This window comes from Protopterus annectens, chromosome 4.part1 (assembly GCF_019279795.1).
Source record: "Protopterus annectens isolate FY-2018-M chromosome 4.part1, PAN1.0, whole genome shotgun sequence".
NCBI lineage: Eukaryota > Metazoa > Chordata > Ceratodontiformes > Protopteridae > Protopterus > Protopterus annectens.
The window spans coordinates 818219417-818246435 of record NC_056734.1 but is presented as its reverse complement, the minus strand read 5'-3'; the positions used below and the strand labels follow the sequence as shown (position 1 = coordinate 818246435).

Sequence of the window (27019 nt, the reverse complement as noted above, 5' to 3'; positions counted from 1 at the left end):
TTGGTAAACAATTTCATTAGATTAGTTTGGCTCATTGTATAATAGTGAGCTAGTACAGTTTTATTGAGATTTTGTGTGTAGTGCAGTGCATTCTTTTTCATTGCTTCTTTTGGTTTGTGCATAATTTCAGAATCCTGCTTTTAAGAGTGTTTTTCTGGTTATTCCTATTGGGAATGGGGCTATTTTAGGTGGTATTCACTGATTTAAAGAAAATTTGGCTAAAATGGTAGTGAAACTTCTTTCTCTCCAATAAGTGCCATTCCATCTGTAACATTCCCTCATGCCATCTGCAGTCACCTGTCCTGCTGTGCAGTTGTCAGTATAAATGAGTTTGAGCACTTCTTGAGAGAGAAAGAGAACCTGCATTCTGAACATCAGAATCTGGTATGTTATCTTTGAGTCTCTACTGTTGAAGTGCTGCACCCAGGAAACTGACACCCTTACTCATAAAAGGTTTTGTATCTAATCTGTGCAAGTGTACAACTCCTTGAATACCAAACATTGGTGTATGAGCTGACTTTTTTTTTTTAATACCGGCTTTGATTCTGTTAGTGATTTTCAGGGCAAAGTCGCATAGATTGTAGGCTTAGTTGTACTTATCTTAGTAGAATTTCTGTACTATGATCTTGTGTCACCATTGTACCTAATGGGTTTACCTGAGTCTCGGATGCAAGTATTGACTGAGATTGATACTTTTTAATGATTTTGGTGTATGTGTGCAAATTCAAGACCTTGTATTTGTGTTTTACATTTGGTTTATTTCATAGAGCAGTGCATAGACTTATTTTTGCCTTTTTACTTAGTCATGTAGTAGTTATTTTATGAATTTTCAGGACAAAGACTGTGTAAAGTAAAGGTTTGGAAAGCTTGAATTCGGTAGCTGTAAAATGTAAAGCTGTTTTTAAAGTGTCCTGTGAAGTCTCCATCTTAACTAAAGAGGCCAGGTTTGTTCCAGTCCTGTGTTACATGGTCCCTTTTAATTGCACCATATGTAGTTGACTCTAAAATGTTATGTTTCAGAAAAAAGCCCAGAAGTAAGGATCTATGTTACTTGCAGTGTGGTTTAATCTGTCTGAGAGCCATGACCCAGAGATAAATCCACAAATAATCTAGGACACTTCTTCAGATACCAACAGAGTAAGAGTGTGTGAATTAAACATAGTAGTTCACAATTTCTTCTCCAACAGTCACCAGTTTTAGGGGGCATTAACATTTTACTTAGTTTAGGAACAGTTGAGAGGTATGCCCTGGATAAAGCAAATATATGTCTAATCCGTCTGCATGCCAGTACCTATCCTCTTGTGTCTCTAGTCTTAAACTTCTTTTGGTGTACTCTGTTTATCCTAAAGCAAATGATTTAATGGTACTTACTTATTCTGCTGCTCTGATCTCATTTGCCTTAATTGTACATGACTGGAATGTGGCGGTATGACTTTTCCCCAGTGTAGGTCCCAAAATCTGGAGTACTTTGCTTTAAATATTCTATGAAAACTTGTCTCCAAACAAATTCCAACCAGTGTTGGAGCCAGTTTTCTACAGATGGTAAACACTGTTGCTCTTCTGGCCTAAACATGTTATCCACCATATCGTTACCACTTTTTGCTGTGTTTTGTAAACAAAATTTAAAAAGTTGAGTGCTGATTTGCAGGATTTTAGCATTTTAATGTTTGCATTTTTTTCTCTTGCCAACAATCAGCCGTACAATTTTGTTCCATTCGTTTCTCTGTACTAGCTATTGCACTCCATGAGAAGTCACTTTTAATTGCCTATATTAAAGCGCTGCACAAAGCAAGAAACTAACTTAAGTGGTTAAATTGACAGTTGGAACAAAGTTATTGATGAAACCTAAAGTTTAAATAAAGGCTTATTATTTGACTGGATAATATACTAAAGTCTACATTTTAGCTAAAAGTACATCAAATTCAAATTGGCAGGCATTCAGTCTTCTGGTTACTACTTAATCAGGTCAGGGTTATGGGAAGTCTGGTCCCACTGTGGCTGAAAGACAGAAAAATGTAATTCTAGAAGGAGTGCACACCCATTAAAGGTTAGTAGAACTTTTCAAATAACTTATTGCTACAGTAACTGTACAGAAAAAAAAAGCTGTCACCCTTCATACATAGTCATTTAGATTATAGTGGAAATTCTTAAATGTGCATTTCAGTCTGTAATAAATAGAACATGTAGATTATAACTGGTAACTAAGTGCGATAATATATATTAAGCAGAGTGACTGAGTCATGAAATGAAGGCTACGTCAACCAACTTATCATATGTGTTGTAAGCACTATCATTTCAGTCAGTGTTATTCACTTCAGATCTGATGCATTTGGAAACATCAGAGTCCTCATTTAAAATTGTGTAGTTTTTATTTTGCTGAAGCCTGTAGCCTAGCTAGGGAAAAACTGCACTGGTTTTAAATTCCCTTGTGGAAATTTTGGCCAAGGCACAAGTGCCCCTGTGTAAATTTTATATTTTTAGCACCACCACCCCACCCGTGTAAGCTTGACCTTTAAGCATTACCTTAATCAGACCCACCAGCACTGTGCAGGGGGGTAGCCATATGGGGGTTGTGTTTTGGGAGGCATCTTCCTGTGGTGCAAGCTGTTTTGTCACCATAAATGTTTGCTTTGTCGCTCTCGTTTGGTGCTTGTGTGGTGCCACACCACACAGGCAGCTGCTGCCATAATCTTACCACAGTATTGGTGATGAGAACAAGCTTGGTCATTAGAGCAGCAGTGCAACCCAAATAGGGCTACCTTCCCTCCCCAAGTGTAGGCACCCGTATCCTGCCTGCCTGAGCCGTCAGTTGCCCAAGCCAAATTCTGGTTATTTGGGCAGTAGTTAGTGCTTTATCCCTCTGTTCCATCTGTGTATGCCATTTTCCAATCCTTTTTGAAGGGAGTTCTGAGGAATGTTTACTTTGAGAGGTGGAAGGGGAGAAGCCCAGAACAGCAGAGGTGAGTGAGATGCGGAGCGAGTGATTTTTGGCTTTGAAGATTTTAATGAAATTGAAGGCAGTATAGATTATGGAAATGACTTCTAGTGGCTATGATATCTCTGTCTTGACTTGACACCGCTGTATAGCACCACTCTGATACATATTTAGAAGCAACATTTACATTAAACAGTCTGTCTCCTAAGTTGTGTTTAATACTGTTGATCAAGCAACCAGGTATATTGTATTGTCCCATGGAGGAAGTAGTTTTGTTCTTGGTTAGCTGTTTCAGTAAATATTTTTTGATAATTTGAAGTACATGATTTTTGGCCTTTTGGGTAGAGATGTTTGGGATGAAGTCTGCACTGAATTTGTTTGTAGTAAAAGTTTTCTAACCTATAAGGCTGTCTTTTTTATTTTTATATTTCTGTAAATTCTACAGCAAAAGAATTCTGTTTGTGGTAGACCACCAGTAAAAACACCAAAAACCAACCAAGAAATACAGGATATAGGAGATACAGGCACTAGACACTCAGTACTCTACATCCTTTGAGCGCTTTCGTCTGTGTACCAGACTTCTTTAGGATGTGTAACACACAACTCAAATTAAATACAATCTCCTGCCACATGATAGGTTAGTCAAACAATTCCCCCGTAATATAACAATCTTAAAAACATGATGATAAAAACCACACACTACTACATAGTATTTACGGTACCAGTACATCACATACAATAAACGGAATTTAAGTTTCAAAAAAGGGCTAAGAGAAATTGTCATTCAAGACAGGAACACACTGGCATCAAGTCTAACCTGCCATTTAATTTCCATAAACTGTAAGTAGTAATCAACAGGACCCCCTCCCCCCCGTGACCCAAGTCCGCATGGTCATTGACATAGAACTTTAAAAATAAATGGTTGGGAAACTCACTAATGTCTAAAAAGGGAGTTTTTATCATTTTTACTGTTAATGTCCTATAAATGTTGATTTGCTTGATGGCCCGTTTTGTCTTGCCCCCACAAAATCCATCACAGGTCTGACACAGGGTCACATAAACCACACCCTTATTGTAACAAAAATATTTCTTCTTGGGTCTAATTCTCCCAAAATTCTTGATGCAAGTTTGTTCCTTGTCAATCATGTGTTTACATTGAGGACACCTACCGCATTTGAAACTGCTCCCTTTCTCTTGAAGATAGTGGTCTCTCTAATAGCCCTTTAAGGGAAGCCTCCTCCTTGTAAACTATAGTAGGGGTTCTTCCCAGAAGGGTGGAGGTGTCTGCGTCAAGACTGAAAATACCCCCAGTGTTTCCTAATAATTTTCCAGATGTCTTGGACATTCACATTAAATGGTAACACCATAGCTCTCCCAAAACTCCCCTCATTCTCACGGACACCTACCTGTCTCATACCCACACTGGTACCTAGCAGGGTACGATAAATTCCTCCCAACCTTTTGTTCTTTACCTCGTTCTTGATAAATTGGTCAGGGTACCCCCTCTTACTCAACATGCCTTGCAAAGTTACACACTCAGTGAGGAAATCTCGTCCAGATCAGAGATCAGGCTGACTAGCCTGACATTGCACTTACACCAAAGCTCTTTTCTGGTGTATGGGGTGCCAACTACTACAGTGTAAAAGTGTGTTGGAGTGCGTTGGTTTCCTATATAACTGGGAGGAAAAGTTTCTGTTACTGTAGTCTTTTGTTAATGTCACATCTAAATAATTGAGTGTCTGCTTGTCCACACTCCTAGTGAACCGCAAAAAAGGGGTCGTATTGTTAATCAAAATAACTTGCCCAATTTATCCTCCCCATCTCTCCACAACAATACTGTTTCGGTACCGCCCATAGAGTGCCCAAGAGTTTTTTTGTAGGGAGAATTCAATATGTATAGGTCCTCCCATTGACATGACAACGCTGGCAAAAAATGGGGTGTAACACGCCCCTATAGCTACTCCCATGGGTTTGCTGAAACAGCAAAAAATTGTTCAAGACCAACTCCATACAAGTTCTTAATGTAAGTATAGTGCTGTGATCAAAATCCGTGTTCCTACACAAGTAATGTAGAACCACTCTGGTCTTGTTCATCGGGTACAACTGAAAACAGGTCACAGATGTCAATTGTAGCCATTAGTAAGTTGTCATAAATTTCTTGACCTATCTTAGCCAAAAAAAATCCCATGAATCCTTGAAAAAGTATGGACGATGGTCCAAGACATGCTTAGCCTTGGAGTCAAATTTGTCTATACAAAATGTCTTGGATGCTTTAGCGTCCACTATTGGGTGAAGTGGGGGTTAATACATTAATGTATTTTAAGGATTCCCACAAGTTGTGGAGATCCGTGGATGTGGGGTTGTTACAAATGTGTGGTCCTCCAAAGTGATCTGCCTGTTTAATAATAGTTAATCAAGAACCAGATCTATGTTATCAAAAACCAGATCTATATTCCTATAAGTGATGTTCAGCTCATTGCAGGCGACCTCTGACGTGTGTTGCTGTAGAAAATTTCCAACATCCTATTGATGTAATCGTTGACGTCTGTGATGAAGCCCCCACCTTTGTCCAGTGTCATGACTCTAATCTGTTTGAAATAATATGGTGTAATAAGTCCATCTTATCTACAGTGAGGTTGTTGTTAGTGGTATAAGTTTGCTGGGAAGGGCTCATATGGACCATGGCATGCTTGGGGGTGAAAAAGTATTGGACCTTTTTAAACTTTGTCCTAGCCTTGTTTCAAAATTCCCATCCTTAAAATGTAAGGCTAAATTCATCTTTCTACAAAAAAAAAACCTTCAGCTGTAAAATTGTCTCAAATAAGTTAGTTTTTTGTACAGGCACAAGGTTTAACCCATTCTCCGAGATCTATCCACTCTGTACCAACAAGTACATGACTCTGGTTGTAAATTTTAAAATCATTAGTTGCAATCAAACAACCCTCTTCCATTTCCACACTATTGGTGTTTAATTTCTCCTGTAAAAGGAGTTCTAATTCCTCCTCCCCCTAGAGTAATTTTGTTGTACCCGAGGGGCATGCCTGGAATTGTCCTGTGTCATGTTCCTTTGGTTCAGTAATCTTTGTGACCTCCTTAGCGGTGGATTTCCTAAAGGGTCAACATCACTGTTAGGGCCATTGTTTAAGTTTTCGTTCACATCTGTTTTGTTACTAGCCTCCTCCGCCCAGTAATTGCTCTGTTGACCTAAAGGAGGGTCGGGATAGGCCTTCCCATTGTCGTAATCACTCTTATCCCTAACTAATTTCTTGTCTTAAATTTTAAGCTAGTTGTCAAATACATTCTTGTAATTGTTTAATTTATGCACAAATAAGTCAGACTTAATACTGGCGTCTAGCTTTCATATCTCGCTGTTATGGTTAGGCACTTTCCATACATTGTCAGTAATTTAATAATTTCAGTAAGTCGCAGCCTTGCTTATTAAAAAAGGCAATTCACTCACAATACAACAAGGAGTCCTTGACCAAGCCCGTAGGGTACTTCACATAACCCCTTCGTGACGTTCCCGTCTGAGGCATTTGTTTAAGTAGCAGTTCTCAAGGTGCAGCTTCTTGAATTGAAAAACCTATTGCTGAAAGTTATTGATTTGCCAGTCCAGGTTCCCATTATGTCCACCAGTCCTGGCTGCTTCGGAACCCCATGCTACATCCCTTCCTTACCATTTGGTTACAAAAAAAGTAGGAACGTTCATACTGCTGCCGGCTTGCATATCATGCCAGTTGGAAACAAGGTTGGTGCCACTCAATGATAAAAATGCCCTTTTTAGACTGTGAGTTTCCCAACCATTTCTTTAAGTTCTGTGTCATTGACCATGTGGACTTGGGTCACGGGGGGTCCTGTTGATTACTCAGTTATGGAAATGACAGGTTAGACTTTGCCAGTGTGTTCCCTGGCTTGAATGACAAAATTTTCTCTTGGCCCTTTTTGGAAACTTGTCTTTATTGTATGTGATGTACTGGTACAATAAATACTATGTAGTCGTGTGTGTTTTTTTTATCATGACATTACCTCCCCCAATATAACAATCTTATTGTTGTATTGGGGGGGGGTAATTTAATTTGAGTTGCATGTGTTTTTAAACATTTGAAGAAGTCTGGCACACTGAGATGAAAGCGCTCAATAAAGGATTTTGAGTACCGAGTGTCTGGTTGCCTGTATCTCCCATGTCCTGTATTTCGTAGTAGACAACCAGGGTAGTTTTATTTTTTTAATTTCCTATGATACCTGGTTCTTCTGAAGGTACTTAAGTTTGCTGCTTTGTCATTGTAAGGAGTGATGCAATCTTAAGTGAATTTTATTTTATCAGAATATGTTGGTTGGCATAATTGTAGCCCTTAAATTAAGTGGGGTGTTTTGGGAGTTTAAAGGTGAAGGTCTGAGTGTACTGGGGAAGGAGGATACCAGAGTGGTGTTGCAAGAGGTACCCATATTTGTAAGAATACAGTCAGCAGCCTTCTAGTAGATATGTTTTGACTGCTCAAGGGGGCTTTTATTTATAAAGCTAAGGAATTTTTGGACATATCCTGCATTACAGGTATATGTTTTATTGAAGGGTAGTTTATTTACCCAAACTAATGGAGTATTTTGAATCAAGCATTTAAGACACTGAAATCTATTTGGACATTGGGGGACACGGGTGTTCTGCCTAAATTGAGGGGCATGTGTGGTTCTTCCCGCAATGCAGGTACTTAACGTCACCACCACATGAGGGGTTTGCGAGCATGTGGAAACTCTGGTTATGGGTGTTCCTCTGCTAGATCTCGACCCAGTGAGGAGTGAACTTTCTGCTGTATAAGTGATGACATTCAGTGTTTCTACATTTTGGTAATGATATAATGATGATGTTGTAGCTTTTATCTGATATGTAAATCACGCTGTGCTGCTATATAATTAAAAAAAAAAAAAAAAAAAAAAGCTGTGGCTTTTCATACAAGGTTGTCATCTCTTTAAAACTATCTTGCCAACAAAACATGCAGGTAGTCTGGAGTTGTCTTCAAAGGGGTGTCTTGAGTGTCAAGGTTCTCTCCTGTTTTACATTGTCGAGCAGTCTTTTGCACTGATACTACAAAGATAACACAAACATGCATATCGCTCCTAGAGCTGTGCTGAAATATTTCAAGCTGGTTAACCACCAGTAATGCAACTGGCTAACCAGCATTACTACTAAAACTTCAATTGTTTGCAACACCCTGAGGCTGAAATATCTCAGTACGGCTCTTGGCAGCACTCTTGTGTATTAAATTTCAGAAATATTAAACAATTGTTAGATCAGTTTGTTTTCTTGTGTAGGGCACTTACAGATGCAGAGGTCAGCAGATTGCCGACCAAACTAAAATATCAGACAAAATATGAAATGCTCTACCAAAGAGCAAGGCAGCAGTTGATGTACAGCTCCAGAGATTAGCATGTTCAGTATCCTTACAGTATTATCCCCACAAAAGATATGTTGTTCAAACCACAGATTGTACACCTTGCATGTGTAGAACATTGAGTAATCTTGGGCAAATGAAATTGAGTCATTAATGTTAGCAACAGAGTTACTTAATGACGTTTACTGTTCTGTACTTAGTAACATATTTGCTGAAGAGCAGTTTTACACTGTATGATACAACTAAAAGGAATAAAGTTATTCAGAGTACCCTATAAACTGACTTTTTGTGAGAGCTTTCACTTGTAACCTGGATGTAGAGTCTAGTAACTACTTGTATGGAGAGTCTAGTAACTACTTGTATACCTCAAGTTTTCTCCATGTGCTGATCTGGTGTGCTAGTCAAAATCTGGAAAAATCAACCAAGTGGTGGTCTTTAAAAAGCAGCCAGAGGTTCACGTCTCAAAAAGTGTACCTATTGGAAACCTAGATTGAGTGTAATGTTGTACTGGTGCCTTCATTTTAAATATTTGTCCATGGCCATATCGATGTAGCTACATTCAAGCAATTATGCATTGCTGTCTGTGTATGTGCTTGATAATGTAACCTATAACTTCTGCTACCCCAGTTTTCATGAAAGGAAATGTCCTGCTCATGCAGTCCATGTAAGAAAGTATTACTAGGATATTAGTTTTAAGGTTAACATTTAACCAAAGTGGTAAATGATGTATGTACATGCCAAATTATTTTTGATGCACCTTGCTGTGTACCTGGATATTACCTTAATAATCTCTAGCCCTTCCATAATTGTATAGTGTGCTATATTGTACACAGGAATATTTTCTGTACACCATTTGTGCAAAATGGATGTATTTGCAAAGATTCATGCCTAATTACTGTGAATTGTGGAGATTATGCATCTAGTATAATGGTGTCTGCTTATGTAAAAGTCTTCTTAGAAGTTGTGCAAGAGGACAAAACAGGATGAGTCCCTTGGCAGAGGAGGACAATATTTAAGGCTAGTGGGGGTAGTATTTTTTTGCGTGTGGTTAAAGTAACTTGGAGATTGTGACTCTGTGTTTAGTGTTTTTATAATGGTATGGTGTCTGTTCTGTGTAGCTGTTCTTTACCAGTAAATGGTGTGTAGAGTTGAAGTAGAATTGTGGATATTAAAAAAGTGGGGAAAGGGAGGCACATAATCTTTTGTTTTAATGCAGAAGCAAAGTATCCTAGTTTTTTAATAAGTGCTTGAGGTCTTCACAGCTGCCTGAACTCCCACCATAGCAAGTGTGTGGGGGGCTCTGTTTCAACTGAAAGGTGAAATACTCAGAAATGCAGCACCCCCCTCAAGTTGCACTGCAGTGGCAATATTAGAAAAGTGAGTCCAGACACCATGTCAAGCATCAAATTGCATGTGCTACCTGGTGGACACCTTTCCCCAAATAAAGAGCAGTTACTGATTTCAAATATTAAAATGTAACCTTTTTAAAAAAACTTCCCCAAGCTTGATCCCTTTAGGAAAACATTCCACATTTGATGCTAAGTAAATTGAAGAAATTTGTATGTCACACCTACTCAGTAAATATTCCTGAGGATGATTGGTGGAGTCTTGAACCCCCTGCACCCTCAGCCTTTCCTTCTTTGGAAGCTGTCGTGTAGTGGTTGTTTCCTTGTCTCCACACCGGTAGCCAAGATGGGCAGTCCACATCACCATGAAAGGATTGTGTTGTATCCTGTTATGTGCATCCTCAAACTAGTATCACTGACTTTGGAACTCCAAGTGTGCTACCTTCCCATTATTTAAGTCCTCTGCTTGCATATGGGCAATTTGACTGACTAGGGTCATAGTTTTCTTCTGCACAGGATGGTCCAGGCAGAGAAGAATTGTTCGTTCCCAACCTCCTACCCATATCTTCAGCACCTAAGCCAGTAGTTTAACTCTTGATTCTATGATGCAGTCTGGACTTTGTTCCTCTAAGCCATAGCTGTACTTTGAATTTTGTTGATGTTCACTTTAGGCATACTCCCATCCAGTTTTTTTCCTTGTATGCTAAGTTGATAAATGGCCTGACGTAAAGGCCTTTTTTCAGCCTTGGCTGTTGGTGGTCTTTACCCTCTTCTCTTGTTAAGGTGGGTGTGCAGAATAGTTGGGAGGGTGGCCTAATGGCTAAGGTGTTTGCCTTGCAAACACAAGGTGCAGGGTTTGAGTCTCGAGTGATAACTGGCTAGGCTTAAAATGGCTTGCAAGGGCAGTTAGCCTACTACTAATCTATCTATCCTTGAGCAAGGAAGAGGTGTAACTTAAGGATGATGTGCTGTGAGTTGCATTTGGGAGCAGGAACAGAGGAAATGGCTGTAAAGTCCTGAAGATGAGTAAAGCATTTTAGCAGAGGGGGTTCGCCTTGTGGGGAACTAAAGGATGACCTAGTAAATCAACTAGCCTGAGAAGATGGCCTGATCCTTAGCATTGGAAAGAAGGGGAAGTGAGGAAGGGGTGTGGTTCTGGGAATACAATTGATACGTGAAACTGGGCCACACACCTGTCTTGTGAATTCAGCCTTTCTAAAAGATTTGCCAAAGACTTGCCTGTTCATCCAAACCCATTGGAAAAGATGACCCAAAGCTAGTCTTTATAGCAAGTATGTCTTGTCAGATCGATCTTTAAAGGAAAAAAAACTCATGGTGAAATTGCCAGGCCTGTGATTTAATAGCTTAGCTCTACTTTTAAGTGTTTGACATCTTACCACATAAAACATTTATGGCAATTAGTCTTGTGGCTGGCAGGTCTCTGTTGAGAAGGGCAGCTTAAAAAGTAGCTGCACAGAGAAACGGTTTGCCTGTAGATGAAGAAACCTCTGAGGGTCTTGTACTTCTCTTGCCTATTTTAAGAGCCGTATAGATGCATATCGGAGAGTGCGCTGTCCATGAGAATATGCAGAGGTAAGGGGAAGACTAGATGGGTCCAAGACCTTTAGTTTGACTAGCATCAGTAAGTTTTCTCAATGTTTATGTATCAAAAGGGGTACCTGTAACAACTTGCTGACCTAGGTTTGATTCCCATCGATGACGCTCTGCTAATTTGTGCGTCTTATTGGACAAAGTCTTGAGCTTTGTAAACATTTGTACACAGTTGGTCATGCATTCTTTTTATTTAATTTTTGTTTTGTTACTTCCATAAGTGAACAGTGTGACACCATTTACAGGCTTGGCCTAAACCAGGCCTGCAACGTACATTCTGCTTACAGATTTTCTTTTTGATCCGTTACTGCACGGTTGATTTTAATGTAAATGTGCTGGTAAAGTTTGAGTAGAGCTAAAGCTATTTGAATAGTAGAGACCTGACACTCTTCTTGCTTTCCCTTTTTGATGTGGCACAAAATTTAATTCATGGGCAGGTTTTCTTTGTGCTGTTTATTTGTTGAGTGATTGGAGTCTTCCTACTTAATATTTTTCACTATTATGAAATATTATTTAAAAAAACAAATACATCAGTAGGCAAAGTTGATAAAACCACTGCTTTAGCATTTTATTAATATAAATGTTCACATTTCTTAAAACTGACATCCTTGGAGTAAATTTTTGACAAGATTCTTTTATGTTAATGAATCCATTAATCATATGTGATGTATTATGTGATTATATATATATATATATATATATATATATATATATATATATAATATCAAGGTCTCATCTGCCACAAAGTCTCTCTTGACTCTGTTCTTGTAAATGCCACTTCTACACAAAAGTACTTGTTCCAAAACATAAAAATATTTTTTTTCCTCTGAATTATGTAAGCTGGTATGCTTGTAAAGACTATCTTTTTTTTTTTGCATTTTTCACTTCAATTTAATGATAGTACTGTAACTTGTTTGCTTTTTTGTGTTAGGAAGCTTAACAGTGCAACTTGTCCCCTTGACCATTACAGTGTAAATGTATAGAAGCATAAGACTCAAATTTGGCAAAGGTTAAAAGAAAACATACTTTCTCAAATGCATCTTCAAACAGAACAATTGCTGCACTTGTAAAATTTTGATTTTTCTTGCACTAATTTTTATAGTCTTGAGGTGATTGACCCCAAAAGGCATCGGATCATTTGGACAAGGAAATAAGAAAAATGCTTCATGCTAAAGCGATGCATAAAAATCGCTGTATACCCAAAGACTATATTTCATGTTCTGTAGGAGGTGTGGGCCTCCTTGAAATTGATTACAAATACAGATCTGCAGTTGTCAGACTGCATACATATCTGCTGACCTCATCAGATCCAAACATAGTGAAAGTTTTAAAACATGGAATAATAAACTTAAGCTATTCTTTTGGGAAGACTTGGCTAGGCTTAGAAGAAAGGCCCTCTGGGTTGTTGGACTTCTCATAGACTACTAGGCTAAGGTGACTTCCCTGCTTAGTTTAGTAGCAGCATATCAAATCAGAAGTCTACATCCGGCAGCAACTGAATGTGCCAAAAACACAATATAAGGAGAAGGCAGCAACTAAATGTGCCAAAAATGCAATATAAGTAGAAGTATCAGATGAGAAGGTAATAAATGTGGAAAAGCTCCAGTATTGTGGTAAGTATACATAACCCCCTGGAATAGCCTCATTTGATTAGGATTTTGACACAGGAATTGTTAAGGAGAAATTAATTTAAACCAAAATATGAAAGGTTTAATGTTGGCTGCCGAAGACAGTGGATTGCATACATGTTGGCTTACAAAGTCCATTGCACACATGGGAGAAATGGACAAATGCAGGTTCTGTAAAATAGAACTGGAAAGTCTTGCATCATGTTGTTGGATGTGATATACGCTAATGGCAGAGGGCTTGCATACTAATGTGACAAGACTGTTGCATTAGAGATTGTGCAAACATATCTGAGAAGCATTAGAAATGTGAGCCATTACAGAGTGATGCATTTTATATCACATGGGATCACCTTTTACCAACAGTTCAGAAAATAGACTTGAGAGAACCAGCTATAGTAAAATACCAGGATTCGCGGGCAGAAGTTAGGGCAGTGTGGAAGGCTGCCTAAACAGTTCTAATAGTAGTGGGAACAATGGGTCTCATAAAAAAAAAAAAATTGCATTAATATTTAGATATGCTGCCAATGTACATAACTCCATATGTATTGTAGAAGGGGTCAATTGTGGGCACATTGCAGGTGCTACAAAGAGCACTTCTGGCTAACAAAGATTAAAACAATAGTAATTTCATTAACTTTAATCATACCCAAAAAACTAGGCAAAATTTAAAGAGAGTAAAACCTCCTTTTGTTTCAGTCCGATAAGCCAACAGATGTGGGCTCCATTTAATGATGTAATAGAACTATTATTTTTGTAAGTAAAAGTTGTAGTTAAGACAATTAGTTGGCTAATACAACAAGTTATGTAACTTTCCAGTTGTCTATTTTAATGCAGTTTTAACACTTGTAAAAAGAATAATCGTACATTAGACACAGTGCAAGAGTTGGACATTGTGCCTTTCTCTGATATAGTCTCTCCTAAATAGGAGGAAAAATCTTTCAGAAAATTTTAGCTGTAGTGTTTAACATGGAAATATAACCTCTTTTTGCAAATTAACAGTAATATTTAATACTTTTAATTAAGTCTTGCTTGGTAGCAAGCCTAGAATGCATAATAAGCTATCCATGAGGGAGATTACTTGTATAATGTACATTTTCAGAAGCTTTTTCTATAAACTGCACTTTCAGACTTCCTATTGAATAGATTTAGCTCAATTATGTCTAAAATGTACTTTTAGATCTTTCCATTTATTAAATTTAAGAAAGGTAGTAGCATTGATACCTAAAAATTGTTCATTCTGTGATGACATTCTAAAGGGGGGGGTCAGCTAATCTATAAACCCCCCCCCCCAAAGGAATGTTGGGGTGAATGTCTTGTTCTTGCTAACCAAGAACCTGATTTTCAAAAGAAATGGGACATCTTTTATACCCATAGCTATGCGCTGAATTTGCTGATAAGGTTTTAAAAAATAAAGGCGGTCTTGGGATCTAAACCTCTTCTGTAACATCAACAGAATGGTTTAGAGGGATGAGTTTCTGTTGGAGGATACTGTTGCTGTGGAACACTCCCCATCCGCATAAAACAAAGTTCATCCTGTCTGTATTCAAGCACAACTTAGATCTGTGAGTGAGAAATAGAAAATTGCCCTAGGACTACCCCCGTATTACTGATGGACAGAGACAGCTCCTGTATACTTCATCCCATGTGTGTCTCCCCTCAAATTATTTGGCTGCTTTAATTTAAAGTCTTTTGGCTTTCTAATACCATGACAGGAATGGGCCCCATTCCCAAGTCAAAGTACAATTAAAGTTCATGAAATTAGTACTGTTTCAATCGGTCAGCCAAAAGTGCTCTTCAGATTACCCGCAATGTACCCAGTAATGACTCCTGCAATCCGTGCAGTTACATGGATTGGTAACGTATCTAAATATGAAGTCTTTATAAGACCTGTTGCTCCTACTACTGTTCGAACTGTCTTGATATCTTTCTTCCACATTGCTCTCATTTCTGCCTGCAGATCCTGGACTTTTATGATGGTCTCTCTCTGTATGCAAGACACTATAGTCACTGGGTGTGGCGATTTCAGTGATCCATGCTACTTGTGTCTTTTCTTGGACCACTATATCTGGTTTTCTAGCATCTGTCTTTTGAACTGTTGTTAATGGGTGATCCCATGTGATATAAACTTCATCATTTTCTATGATGCTTTGTTTCCAGTGTTTTTCAGCCACTTCGATACCATACCGTTTGCACTGTCCCCAGTGCAGCAGCCTTGCACATTATGCCTTTCAGTATACAGTCCTGCCATTGGTGTGTTGCAACAAGGTGAGACTGTTTCCAGTTTGGTTTTGCAAAACTTACATTTGTCAGTTTCTCCCACATATTCAACGGACTCTGTCAACCAGCATGTATGTAGCCCACTATCTTGGGCTGCCAATGTTAACCTTTCATTTCTTGGTTTGAATTCCCCTCTCCTTAACCATTCCTGCGTTCGCTCTTGATCAACATGAGGCTCTTCCAGAAGTTTTCTGTACTTGCAACTATATTTGTTTGTCCCACATTTCTTGCCTTCTCGTCTGGTCCTTCACCTTATGTTCTTTCTTTTGTGTGTTTGTTTTTTTTTTTTTGTGTGGCACATTCATGTGCTACCTGTTTTTTTATTACTTCTGGTTTGATTTCCATTCCTGCTTGACGTCCATATGCTTCTACTAAATTAAGCAGGCAAGTGTTCTTAGATTTATTCTCCTTATGTTTCAAAACTTTCACTACATTTGGATCTTATGAGGTCAGTAGATGTGTGGAGTCCCACGATTGCAGATCTGTACATGTAATCAATTTCAAGGAGGCCCATCCTTCCTTCAGAATGGGGAATATATAATCTTGGTATACATTGATTTTTATAAATCATTTAGTGAGCATTAAGCATCCTTGTTTTAATATGTAATCTATCCAACACTTTTTAGGGCCAATTAATCGCTCCAGAACTGTATGACAGGAAGAGCAAATTGATTTATAGCTTGGATCTTGTTCCTAGATGTCAGTGCGGTTCTCAGGATTAATTTAAGTCTTCTAAAAGTATTCCGTACTGAGTTTTATTCACATTTGTTAAATGTTTTCTTGCTGATCCTTGATCAATTCCAAAGTATTTATACACTCCCTCTTGCTGAAGTTCATTTCTTTTATCACATTCTTGTCCCTCTTGCTGAAGTTCATTTCTTTTATCACATTCTTGTCCCAAACTGAGAGTTTCATGCTGTTGCAGTTTCCGTGCTTTAAATGTTGCTTTTGCACATTTATCAAGACCAAATGACATTCTAATATCTTAGTTTTGACAACCTGCAGCTGTGCTTTCAGTTCCTCATCTGATGAGCTATCTGTGGTGTGATCCCACTTATTTTATGCTGCAGCAGCCTTTGCTATATGGGTTGTATTCTGCCAAGACTATAACAGCCAGCTAGCTTCCAAAGCTTTAGAGCTTCTTCCACACAGGGAGACACCCACACACTTGGGCAGCTTGAACCCTCTGCCACATGCACTAAGTTTGACCACCCCTAAAACTATGCCACATAAGGGGATGCTTTTCTTTGACACTGCTTTTTATTACTGGATTTACTTGTAAGAGCAATACCTGTTCAGTCTTCCTGGGAGGTACTGATGCATATATTATTGAAAGATGTGTAGAAGTTTATGCATTGCATTGTCATGAGATCCTGTTTGCAGGCTTGGGCCTGTGTATTTTGAATTTAACCTGGGTAGAGTACTGGGTCCATTGGACCCGTTTCTGTCTTTGCCTGGGGGTAAGCGCATTTACATGACGTTTATATGCAAATTTTATATGTAACCCATTTCCTTTGTGTTAAAGTGAACATTAGTGTTGGTTTGAGAGTGGATAGTGTTTTATTAAATCCTCTGCATAAAACGTGTATATATGTGATATATTAATGGATATCCGAGTTGGCATGCTGAAATTATTATGATGAAGAGCGACAAACCTTGTAGAGGGAAGTAGGGTGGGAAGAGGTTACGCTATGTGATCAGAAATAGAACAAGTGCATTTTCTGGTTTGGTGTGTTATAGTTTATTCTTTTGTCAGTGCTGTTAAATTTTTAAGTAGGTGTGGTTTATAAGGTCTGCAGTGTTGAAATGTTTTTTGCTTATAAATGTGATGTGCAATTGTATTGTACTCATCATTTGGGACTGGTCTTTGTGTGGATAAGGTTGCCAAACCACAAGAGTTCTGCAATTCACTGAGTAATACAGTTCATTATAGGCTACATACCATATGCTTTTGGGTATGAAGTTTTGTAACTGGGCCTCTAAATAGTGGACAGACACTCTTAAGACTAAGTGCACCTGTGGTGTATGCGATCAGAATTAAAAACAAATTTACCATTTTAGCTGTACACTTATGTCATGCAAAAGGCTGTGTGTGACTTCAGTGTGAGTGGACTACAGATTGTTTAGGCTGGTCCCTTACATGTATTAGTTGATATTTGGGCAGATTTTCACTAGTCAGTATGAAAAGCACGTCTTGAGTCTCCCCTGAAATTGGACATTAGTCTAGGGAACTAACACAGTAGTTTTAAAAAAATTATGGTGCATTATTGATTTAAGATTATAGCATTGCTTATCGTTTTAAGTATTTTTTTTTCTGCAACTTTCAGATAACAAGCTCCTGGAGCGATCAGACTTGCAGTTGGTATTGGCTGAGAAACTACATGTTGATAAATATGATTCTTCAAATCGTCATGAACTCAGGTAAGCAATGATTCATTTTTGCCATCAGCTTCTTTTTTGCACAGAGTTTTGCTTGTGCTTTATTTTTCCCTATGCTTGAAGTGCTGTTGGTCAAAAAAAAATTTTTTTTTGGCAAAAAACAGGAATTCTCTTAAATGTTCCTTTTCTTGGAGCGACTGAGAACATTAGATGCATGTTTAGTATTGTATTTTTGAATTGGAGATTGGTGGGTTTCAGCTCTGAGTCTATATGAGGTGAAGGTAATTTTTCATAAAGACAATCTGTTTTTTAAATCTTATTTTTCCTCCATCGCAGCCCAGGCTCTGATGGGATGCGGAATGAGGCATTGCTGCAGGAAATGGCTGAAATGCGGATGAAGCACCAGGAAGAGCTGACGGAACTGCACAAGAAGCGGGGAGAGGTAAGAATTGTGTGGTGTCTTGAGTAGTTACCCAGATAGTGCACACCCTTGCGGCTGTTTGTTACAATTTCACTACTACGAGTCCCGGGGCCTTTTACGAGTAACTGTACATGACTTTCCATTTTTGCCTGTTGGGAGAGAGTGCTTCAGTTTCTCCCCATGAAGATATCTTTAATTTGTTCCATATACTGTCACGTAAAATACTGTTAATTTCTGGCCTATAAATTAGTGAATATAGTTGCCTGACATTTTTCATCTGAGTTGAAACAAATTGATATTGTAAGGAAATTGAAGCTATTTTTGAAGACCGGTGAGCTAGGGTGATTGAACTTTCTGTATTTTGGTGACAAAATAGTTATTTGTGGGTGTTTGTGTATCTTATTTTACAGACAAAGCTTAAAACTATAAAACACACATGGCGTTAATTGTCTACCTCCGGCGGGCGTTTGCATTCAAGTAATTTTACTCACATAAGTGTTTAAAACGTTCTGCAGTAGTTTTGATAAGAACCACATCCATTCCGTGGTCATTCAATTCTGCTGTGGAGTTGGACACCCTACAAAGACAAAAATGGCAACTGTGAACATAGGGTGAAAATGTCAGAGGAACCCCCCCCCCCCCCAAAAAAAAAGATTTTGGCTCTTTGTTTTTTTTCTTGTGGGTTGTCACGCCATTCCTTTTGCTGGTGACCAGCATGGGAAAAACTCATTGGGAGTGGTTCACTTCAGTGGGTGACTAACCTGTGTAATGCTGTTGGCTTTCTCTCAAAACCATAAGTGATGGTGCTTTCTGTAAAGGTTATTGTCTGTATTTGGAAGGCATTTTTATACTGCTCATATGAATGCTTTAAGCCTATGATGACCCAAGAGAACTTGGTGAGAGTGCACATTTTATAGTCAAGTAGAAAAAAAAATATTTTAAACTAATTAACTTGCTCTAGTGTCTAATTGCATGCTGTTCTTAAGGATGCCGATTGGTGTTACATGACAGAACCGGATAAAGATGCCTACAGAGGCCCAGGCCTTTAACAAATGAGCTTGAGTTCTCTCTGCACCATTATAAAAGTGCTTAATAGTGGGTGCTGAGAACTTGTTTTGTAAATTTCTTTCTTCTTTTAAAATCTGTTTTTAAAAAAGTTGTAAAAAAAAATTCCTGTGTTCAGTACACTGTCATAGTAATTATACTAAACAAAAGTTTGCACTAAATGAAATTCTGTTTAGTAGCATGATTTCGGTGACTGAGGATGTAGGTAGCCAGCTCGTATCCTAATGAGCATCTAAGGTTGGTTGCCATTACCAACCAGTCTGTGATTTCTTGGCCAGTCTCTAATGGTTTTACTAGAGACTGATTGGAGCAGCAGATGGTATGTTCTTTAGGCATTGTTTCTGTTTTATGTACCCCTAACTTATTGGCTAGAAACGAGATATGTCAATGGGCAGTGATATTGGTATATACTGGCCACAACACAGTCTTCTCTGTGTGCCTTTTTAAAGGTAGTCAGGGTGATGGGGGGATAGCTGCACTAGCATGATGAAATAAGTTGGTGACCTGTTCCACTTCTGGTGATCACTTGTTATAGGTAGTCAGCGTTGGGAGCAGTCAGAAGAAAGCAAAGGGCTTATACCCACAGTGAAGTGTTTTCTGCCATGGCTTGGCTGGGGGTTAGTCTCTGGATGGTAGTTGGGCACAGTGAAGTGAATGTCATGCCTTTGCTTGGGGGAAGATAGTTTTACTAGTTGAAAGTGGCGGGTAGTTGCATAATTGATGTTTAAAATTACTACGGCTTATCATTGGGAGAGGGATGCTGTGTATGTGTCTGAAGACTCTGAACGCAACAAGTTGGAGTACTTGGGTTCATAGGTTCATATTAGGCTATCTGCCCTAGGGCATTTATAAGCCTAGCCAGAGTATGTTTGGCTTTCGCCACCCATTTTAAATTAATTTTGCTATGCCCTTTTTCGAGGTTAGTATACTGTGCCTCTGTCTAACAGTGACACAGAAGTGATACCCGGGGTAAACCTATGATCTCCCATCCACTCATAAAGATTCCTCTTGAAGAGAGTCAGTGAGGGACTCTGCCTAACCTGGACTGGGATTTTATTCCAGAGTGAAGGGAGCCTCTGGGTTATGAATTTGTCCCTCCAGCATGTCCTGTTTATTTTAGTGCTGAGGTTCAAGTCTCTCGAGCGTGTAGCTTGATGGGATTTGGATTTTTTGAGGTGCAGCATGTCCCTTAATTCCGGGTTGGACATGGCCTTATACGTCAGGCACAGGTCACCTCTGAGCAGGCGGTATGCCACTGAGTAGAGCTGGAGTTTCTTTAACCGGGCAGCATATGGCATCTGTTTGAGCCCTTTGATCCTCTTGGTGAGGTACTTTTGGGGTCTTTCCAGTTGCTGCAGGTGTTTGGTAAGGTACATCCCAAAAGGGGCATTGTACTCAATTATGGGCCTGATGAGGGATGAGTAAAGAGGCACGATGGCCTCCCCTAATCTAGATGTGAATCGGCTATATAAAATGTTTTTCTAACCACTTTGGCCATGTGGTTGTCAAATGAGCGATTGCTATCAACTTGGGTCCCCAGGTCCCTAATTACTACTTCTGTACTTAATGGATTACCACCTATGTGGTAATTTGTGGGCACTTTGTTTTTGCCAAAGGGGATGACTATACACTTTTTGGCGTTTAGCTTGAGGCCATGGCTCTGGCACCAGTTGTCTGTTTCTGAGGCCCTTTTGGAGGATGCTTGTGTCGGCTGGAGAGTCTATTATGGCACCCAGTTTGCAGTCATCTGCGAACTTGGTCAGCCACAGTCCTTCCGTGTTGGCCTGTACCTCCGAGAAATATATACCAAACAAGAGAGGTCCCAGGACTGAGCCTTGTGGGACGCCACTTGTAACTGGTTTGGAGTCTGACATGGCTCCAGCAATTCTAACCATGTGGGTTCTGTCCTTGAGCCAATTTGCAACCCATCTAGTGACATGGGGGTTTATATTTAAGCTGGTGAGCTTATCTATAATGCCAGAGTGGGGTATTGTATCGAAGGCTTTTGCGAGGTCCAGATAGGCTGTGTGGACCACCTTCCCTTCGTCAATGGCCTTGGTGACTGTTTCAAAGAAGTCAACCAGGTTTAAGAGGCAGGATTTGCCCTTAACAAAGCCAAATTGGGTAGGATCCAGTGTCTAGCTCCCCAATATCTTTATGAGGTTCATGATGATCCTTTCCATAGCTTTGCAGACCAAGCTAGTCAGGCTTATGGGGCGGTCCGTTGAGGCACCACCTTTGTGGAGAGGGACCACTGTTGCTGTACGCCACTCTTTGGGTACATATCCTGTAGTAAGGCTGAGATTGAACAGTAGTTTTATGTTTGGGTTTAGCTCTTCTTGGAGTTCATGTAGGACGCAACCTGGGACACCGTCTGGTCCCATTGATGCTGTGTTTTTTGATTTGGAGAGGGCGGCTCCCACCTGAGCTTCTGAGATGTCGGGGGCAGCACTCTGCTGGGATAGATATTTGCCCTTTTGGTGGGGGGGGAGAAGTTTGCGCTGAACCTGTCAGCTAGGATGTTGGCTATGTCTGTGGGATCAGTGTATTTTTTGTCATTTTGGACTAATTCTGAGCATATCTGGGAATTCCCACCCAGGTTCCTAACATAACTAAAGAAAGCCTTGTGATTATCCTTAGTGTCCTGTGCAATTTTTCTCTCTAAGCTGGCCTTTGACGATTTTATGAGTGCCCTTAGTTTTTTGCTAATACTGATCAGAGATGCCTTCCCTTTTTGGGATTTTGCTCTATCATGTAGTAGCTTCCTCCTTCTATTGTATAGTTTGTTTATGGCTGGGGTCCACCAGACAGGTCATCTGCCTTTGGAGGATTGGGTCTTGGTTTTATTTGGGATTGCATGATCCATGCATTCCTGAAGGTGTTTATAGAATGCATTTATAAAGGATTCTGTGGTCTGGGCCGTATTTTCCACAGGCCCGGGGGCTTTGAAGGATTCCACCTCGGTTTTGAGGAGTGTGAAATTTGCTTTAGAGAAGTTTTTCACTGTGGTTTTCTGTGCAGGGGGTGGGGCCGGGATGTGAATATCCAGTGAGATCAGTTTATGGTCTGATCTTACCAGTGAGGAATACACTTCTGGTCTGGAGCATAGAGTCCCCATGTTGGTGATCATCAGGTCCAGCATGTTTTCCCTTCTTGTGGGAGTGGTGACAAGTTGTTCCATAGCATTTGAGTTTATGAATTCTAGGAACCTTTGAGCAAGGGTGTTGGAGCTAGAGTAATGCTCCCAATCTATGTTTGGGTAGTTGAAGTCGCCCAATATAATGGTGTTCAGAGAGACCTTCATATTTTCCAGTGTTCTCGGGAAGGCCAAGTGGGGTTCCTGGGTTTGGGAGGGTGGTCTGTAGCAGGCTATAAACTGGAAGGCAGTTTTACCCACTGTTAGTTGCACATGGATAGTCTCTGCTTCGTGCTTTGCCACCAACCTGGAGGTGTGGGTATCATTTAATATCGATACTCCCCCTCCTTTTGTGGTTCGGTCCAAGTTTTGGGGTCGAAAAGCATGGTATGAGGTATAACCTGGTAGTGCTGGGGTGCTCTCGGGAGTCCTGAACCAGTTTTCTGTTGCTGCACAGATATCGATGCTCTCCATGCTAAGGAGAGTTTCGAGTGCGTGCATCTTGAGGTTAAGTTGATCTTAAGTTATACTTTTTTGCTTTCCAGAATCAAACATCAGAGGAGTATGCAGAAGGTGGCTGTCTTTGTGGTAGAGGTTAGGAAGCACTATATATAAGAACGCACTGGACAGTTACATGCGAGTTGTTGTATGGCTTGAGGGGGAAGTGTACCTGTATCGGCAGTAAATTGAAATATGTTAATGTGGCCACTGTCCTTATTTTTTTTCTAGTGTATAGCATTTGTATCTGAAAGCAGCTTAACATAAGGCTAGGATTATCCATGCTTGTTTTCCAAAAAAAAAAAATAAATACTGGAAAATGGCACTGATACAACTTTGTGCCTGGCTCCTAAGCTGCATTAGACTTAATTGCTTGCTGGTGTACAGCTTCTTTGTTGAGTGTGTGTGTGTGTGTGTGTGTGTGTGTGTGTGTGTGTGTGTGTGTGTGTGTGTGTGTGTGTGTGTGTGTGTGTGTGTGTGTGTGTGTGTGTGTGTGATGACCCAGTTAAATATACCTGGTGGCTAGATAGACTCACCATGTACCTTGGGACCATGTAGCAAGAACTTGAATTCCCTACCCACCACAACTTGTTTATTTTTTCTGGATTTTGAATGACAGGAATTTTGAATTTCAGACTTCATATTCTTCAGAAAATACATGGTAACACACAACCTTTTATTCTAGCAATTTTCAGTTTATACGAATAAATATTTGAAATTTGTCCCTATTTTGGGGCGTTATTGTCTTTGTCCATGTTTTTTGTGCTAAGAGGTTGAGAGCTGTGGAGATAACTGAATTATGTTTGAGAGCTGTATTCCCCCTATTTGCTTTGTCTAGATGTTTTGTGCTAAGATGTTGAGAGCTATGGTAAGAACTGAATTTAATAAATGATGGTAATTTAAGTTTCAGTCTACCGGTCTTTCAAGAAACTAATTTGGCATAGTGGTATGTTCAGACTGTAGTGCATAGGGTCCAGGGTTCAAGACTTGGCATGGTGGTAACACAGCATTTTATTCTAGCAACTTTCCAAGGTTATACAAGCAATGTTAAAAATGTGTCCCTAGTTTTTTTGGCTTTTGTCCCCCCAATAAAATTTGGCTTTTTTTAGATTTTCTGTGCTTCAGGAGTTGAGAAATACAGTTGTTGAGTGGATTTTACAAGGGGCCGAGAGCTTGAAAAGTTTAATGCTGCTTTTGCTGAGTGTGCTTGTATTAATAGCACAAGTAGTGTACTTGCTTTTGATGCAGAAGGCTGTGGGTTCTACTCGCACAGTATATAGATGCATTGCTGATACTGTGTTGTACTTTTAAAGGGGGTGGATGCTGCAGTCCTGAGAGTGTTTTCTTTAGTGGAGATTTTTTTATTGTAGCATAAGCAATTTGTTAAACGGCAACAAGCACTTTATTTGTAGGTGAAACAATGAAATATTAAAGTTGTTCGCTAGCAGCAACCTCTTCATTAGTTACAGATCTCTCTAATTTGGAATTATTTAGATGACTTTTACTTCTGCAGAGATTGTGCATATTTACTGACACTGGTGGATTGTAGAAGTTTGAGTAGATGTCTATGATGGAAATGTTCTGAACTGGGCAGTTTTGTCATTACTAGTGCATGCATTTTGTTTCATTGTTCAGTAGAAAAATGTGCAAAACAATAAATTTAAAATGCCCTCTAACAGCTGTACTGTTTTCTGCGAGTATTATAATTTAATACAGTCAGGAAGGTGCATCAACGAACATGTGCATGTTTCCTGTGCAAGTGGCATATGATTTTAAAAATAGCCCAAAGTTTATCTTTATCTGCCACTGGCCAGATGTATTTTCTTTGAATGTGGGTTTCAATGCTGTTTCAGTGAATGAGTTGCAAAGGCAGAGAAGTTTTAATGCTAAGTCTGTTTTCACTGTGAGACTGCGTTTTGTTTAGCAGATGTCTATTAGTGTTTGTGCTGTAAAATGTGCAGTAAAACCTTTAAATGAAATCCAAATAATCGTAGAAGTAAAACAGTATGCACATTAGTGTGACAGAGTTTCAGGCTTCATACTCAAAAAAAAGAAAAAAATGCATGTTAAAGCAAGACCTGTTCTCTCAACTGACTAAGTTTATACAAGAGCAGATTTTAGTACTGTTTGTATGTTCCCCCAATATTTTATTTATTTACATTTGTTGACCGGGAATGTCTGACTGGACTCAGGTCCATTTTCAGCAGAGGCCCAGGGAGAAAAGCTCCACAAATTAAAATATTACAGATATAGTCACAGATGAAGAATCCTAGCAATTAAAATATTACAAACATATTTACAGATGAACATAGTACGTTAACTAGATAACTAGCATCTGTTCTATCCACAAAGTCGTAGCAGATATTAATTGTTAGAGTAAGAAGTTACTGCCATATAATAAGTAGGTAGGCATGGAAGTATCAGAGCTTGCTGTAATCAAAGGTAATTTGTGGGGTGGAAGAGAAGTAGAGGGTAGATGGAGTGGGAGAAGTTAGAGGGGAGAGTTACAAGGGCATGGCCAGCATGTTTTTAGGTGCACTTTACAGCTTTGAAGTGAGTGCATGATGGTAGAGAGATTATTTTAGGGGGGGGGTGTTCCATAATTTGGCTATAGAGCTGGAGAATAGTGCTTCTCCAGCAGTGTTGTTGGCTCTAGTAACTTGTAATTGATTTTTGTTGCTGGATTGTAGTGGTCTGGTGATGAGATAGGGATGGGACCTTTAGAGGATGGTTAACCAGTTTGTGGGAGAGTGCGAGTTGATACCATTGAAGGAGGTGAGGGAGTTCTAGCCAGCCTAGTTCAAGAAGTGAGAGGCTGTGGTGACACTGGTAGGATGCTCCGGTGGCGAATTTGGCGATTGTTGTAGCAGGTCTCGAGTTTATTTAGATCGCATTGCCTTAGGTTGGTATATATTGGAGAGGCGCAAAGAAGGGTGGAGATAAGGTGAGAATTTGCAACTGAAATACTAGCTGCTTTGGTGAGGAGCTGTTTATTTCTGTATAATATATTTGGTCTTGTCCAGATTTTCTGCATTAAGAGGATGAGGTACGTGCAAATCACTTTATATAATTGGGTTTAGCCAAACCTCTCGACTGTCTTTGATTTTGGCTCAAAATGTTGCTCTCCCAAATTTGCCATTTTGCGGAGGGATTATTCGGGGAAGAAAACGTGGAGGGTTTACAATTTAATAATTGTAATGATCAGAGTTCTAGATTGCTTTTAATTTCAGAAATGCATGTAGATTGTCTTGTTTTGTCAGTTGCTCAAGTTAACAGTACTAATATTAGTGTCCCTTCTTTGACAGGTTCCCAGCTGTATTGTGTGACTATATTTTATATTTTTGCATCACATTTTTGGTCCGTGTTTCATAAAACTTGTGGTTTTCTGACAAATTAGTGGCAAGTCATTAAAGATTGAAGTTAGGAAATGATGGACATTTGAGTTTCAGATTTCATACCCTTCAGAAAATTCGTACTAATGCAAGACCTACTATTCTGTTATCTTTCTAAGATTGTAAGAGCAATATTTAAAAATTGTCATTTTATTTTTGGGGCTTTGTCCCACTTCTATTTATGACTTTGTCCATATTTCTTGCTCTGAGGCTGAGAGGTATGACATGTGACAGGGCCATCACAGTCAGCTACAGACATTTCAAATTGTGACACTTGTTGCACCCCACTCCCCCACGTAGTGACTTTGAATGTGTCCAAGAAAGGCAAGGAGAAGCATTGTAAGTGTGCAGAGTATCCCCCCATCCAAGGTAGACACAAGTATTACAGTGGCTTTTCATCTGTCCTTCATTTTGCAGAATGGTCTGGTTTTCTGTCATATTTTTATATTGAATTTATGCTTCTTCTGAAAATGTTTGTCATTACGGTGCCTGTTGCTCTGTGTTTAAGTAGCAATGCTTTAATGACCATCAGGTAAGCTTGTCTGAGACTGTAAGATGCAAGTAAGCTTTAATAAGCATACTGTTAAAGAATTACCAACATTGAAAGCCTTTTTGTTGCCATGCAGAGAATATTTACACAACTAGATAGCGTATAAACCTTAGGTATGCATATGACAGTATTTGTAATTAAAGGACAGGATTACATTATTTTCAGAAAGTTCATTACATTTGTTGGCGACTTGCAGTCATCTTTGCAGGCTTTACCTGTAAACTAAACAGAATGACAATCTATCGTGTTATTCATAACATGTGCAGTAATCCTTTAAGCAATTTATCTTTGAGCTTATTTCTTGTTTGCTGTTCATTTTTTTACCTTTGATCATGTTTTCCCCATGAAACAAGTAGGTAGTTGTCAGGCAGAATGTCTTTTTTGGATAAGAAAC

General features: G+C 39.3%; 1 protein-coding gene across 2 annotated transcripts in view; it reads left to right on the top strand.

Moving 5' to 3' along the window:
- ATG16L1 (autophagy related 16 like 1) overlaps positions 1–27019 on the top strand; it is a 1009779-nt gene that overhangs the window by 4369 nt on the left and 978391 nt on the right. For both annotated transcript variants that reach the window (XM_044070583.1, XM_044070584.1), the window contains exons 2-3: positions 17512–17605; positions 17900–18005. In XM_044070583.1, the coding sequence (XP_043926518.1) occupies positions 17512–17605; positions 17900–18005 (200 nt within the window). The remainder of the gene's footprint in view (positions 1–17511; positions 17606–17899; positions 18006–27019) is intronic.